This window comes from Lathyrus oleraceus, chromosome 6 (assembly GCF_024323335.1).
Source record: "Lathyrus oleraceus cultivar Zhongwan6 chromosome 6, CAAS_Psat_ZW6_1.0, whole genome shotgun sequence".
Classification (NCBI taxonomy): domain Eukaryota; kingdom Viridiplantae; phylum Streptophyta; class Magnoliopsida; order Fabales; family Fabaceae; genus Lathyrus; species Lathyrus oleraceus.
In genome coordinates, this window is record NC_066584.1 from 328,622,576 (window position 1) to 328,624,816 (window position 2,241).

At 37.9% G+C, this 2,241-nt stretch overlaps 1 protein-coding gene across 1 annotated transcript; it reads right to left on the reverse strand.

Annotated features, from left to right (window-relative positions):
- LOC127095488 (uncharacterized) lies at nucleotides 1-1,590 on the reverse strand. Its single transcript, XM_051034169.1, has 3 exons — nucleotides 697-1,590; nucleotides 446-534; nucleotides 1-340 (listed from the first exon to the last, which is right to left on the reverse strand). Exons 1-3 carry the CDS (start codon nucleotides 1,588-1,590, stop codon nucleotides 1-3), a joined length of 1,323 nt encoding a protein of 440 aa, XP_050890126.1.
- Nucleotides 1,591-2,241: the final 651 nt, after the last annotated feature.

Consider the following 2,241-nt stretch of genomic DNA (forward strand, 5'->3'; position numbering starts at 1 on the left):
TCAGGTTTCTTTGAGTACGGAGTTCATTGCTTCTGCTAGATTAGTTGTCATGTGACCCCAGCATTGCCCTTCGTCATATGTCATTGCCAACTTCTCCCGAGGGATGTTGTCTATCCATGATAAAGTGTCGTTGTTTGTTCTTCGGATTTCCCTGCGATAGTAGTTAAATGTCGCCTCTGTCAAGGCATAACCCATGTTAATAACTTTTTTGCACAGTTCCCTGTCATTAATCTCACGCATGAAGTTTTGTGCAATGTGTCTAATGCAATAGACGTGTGAAGATGGGGGATCTTTCCATCCATTTTCAGGATTGTTATATGCACTCTTTATTGATTCATGCCTGTATGATATAAGACACAAATTTGCTTATGGAGTAACATGTATTCTCAAATTCTTAAGGAAGAAACTCCAAGCATCCTTTGCCTCACCTTCAACTAATGCGAACGTCATTGGAAAAATGTTCTCGTTCCCATCATGTGCCACAACCATCAACAGAGTCCCTTTATACTTGCCATACAACCATGTTCCATCAACCTGCACAATAGGTTTACAACAGGCGAAACCACGTATACATGGTCGAAACGCCAAAAATAGATGATGGGAGATCCTTTGGTCACCCAATTGTGATCCATCTTTTTAAATCACAGGTAAGGATTGTAATTCTATAATAGTACCTGGAAGATATGTTTTCATTACCAGTATCCACGGTGGTAGATTGTTGTAAGATGTCTCACAATTTCCATACAACGACTCAATTGCCTTACACTTTGCAATCCATGCCTTTTTGTACGATATTATGTACATGTATTTTTCTGCAACATGAGCGATGATCACCTTCACCTTAAGAGAAGCGTCGCAATTAACAAGCTCTATTATGCTCTTACTAATCATTTCTAAATTGAGTTTTCTATGATCTTGTGACATATAAGTGGTTGTGCATGTATGAGGCCCACTAAACTTACCAATCTTCCACTTTGAGTTCCCCTTACGCAAAGAAGCCCTGCATTTGAATTTGCATGCAAAAAATTTACATTTGATGACATAACATACATTGTCAGATTTAGTCAATGAATAATCTAGACTACCTTTTATATGCCATTGTTGCAACGCAACAACACACACTTCAACAAACTCCATGCCCTCCTCTATGTCATCAACAATGTGAATTGGTGTGAAACTCCCAAAAACAGAGATCAGTTCAGCATCATCCAAACTTATATTTTGCATGTGAACATGTGAATTGTACAAACTAATCAGTTGAGCTCTTATTGCTACGGTAGGTGTGTCGATGAGGTCTTCATTGCCATCATCATCGCTAGCACAAAATAGATCTTCAAATTGGACCTCTTCTTGATCATCCTCACTGTCTTCGCCAACCTCTTCATTCTGTATGAAAGGTTCATTATTTTGAGTCGGTTCTTCGTCAGTGGTTTGACTCATTCTGTACTGGTGTGACTGTATGGATTGTGTTGGATATGTTTCAAGATTTTCAAGTAGACGAACATATATCTCAGTGGTGGGTAATTGAGAAAATGTTATGTGACATTGAAACATGGACTTGACTTCCTCGTCATTCTCAATAGGTGTCATTACGTAAAAGATGGCATCATCGTCTCCATTAATTAATGGATGGCGATAAATAATTTCTTCAACGCGACTTTGCAACTTTTTTTCAATTCGATCTTTTAGATGATGGAAATCAAAATTGATGTGGATTTTGAATAAATGGATATTTGTATTTCTTAATGAGAATCTCTCATTAACATCTGTGAAAATAATTCCGTTATAATGAATAGACACAACTAAATTTCTTTGAGCCATTTGGATATTAGATATGAATGAAGGGGAGTTGGAATGTTGACTGAGAATACTACTAAAGACCTATTTTATAGTCAAAAAACGATTTTCAATGGTTGGAAGAAGACAAAACCCTAAACCCTAACTCGATCATTGATTGGACGAGTAAAAACGCATGCAGGCCTATAACGACCATTGGTTGGACTAGTAAAAACGCATGCAGGCATAACTCACCCATTAATTGGACGAGTCAAAATGCATGCAGGCCTAGCTCAACCATTGATTGGACGTGTCAAAATGCATGGAGCTTTTACAATGCACAGTCTCATCGACCAGGGAATCTTGGAAGGGAAAATGCAACCCAGCTTTTACATGCATGCAGTGTTGTGTTCAATCAACAATATTTTATTATTTTTCTACCCTATAAATGAGCTTCTCATCATC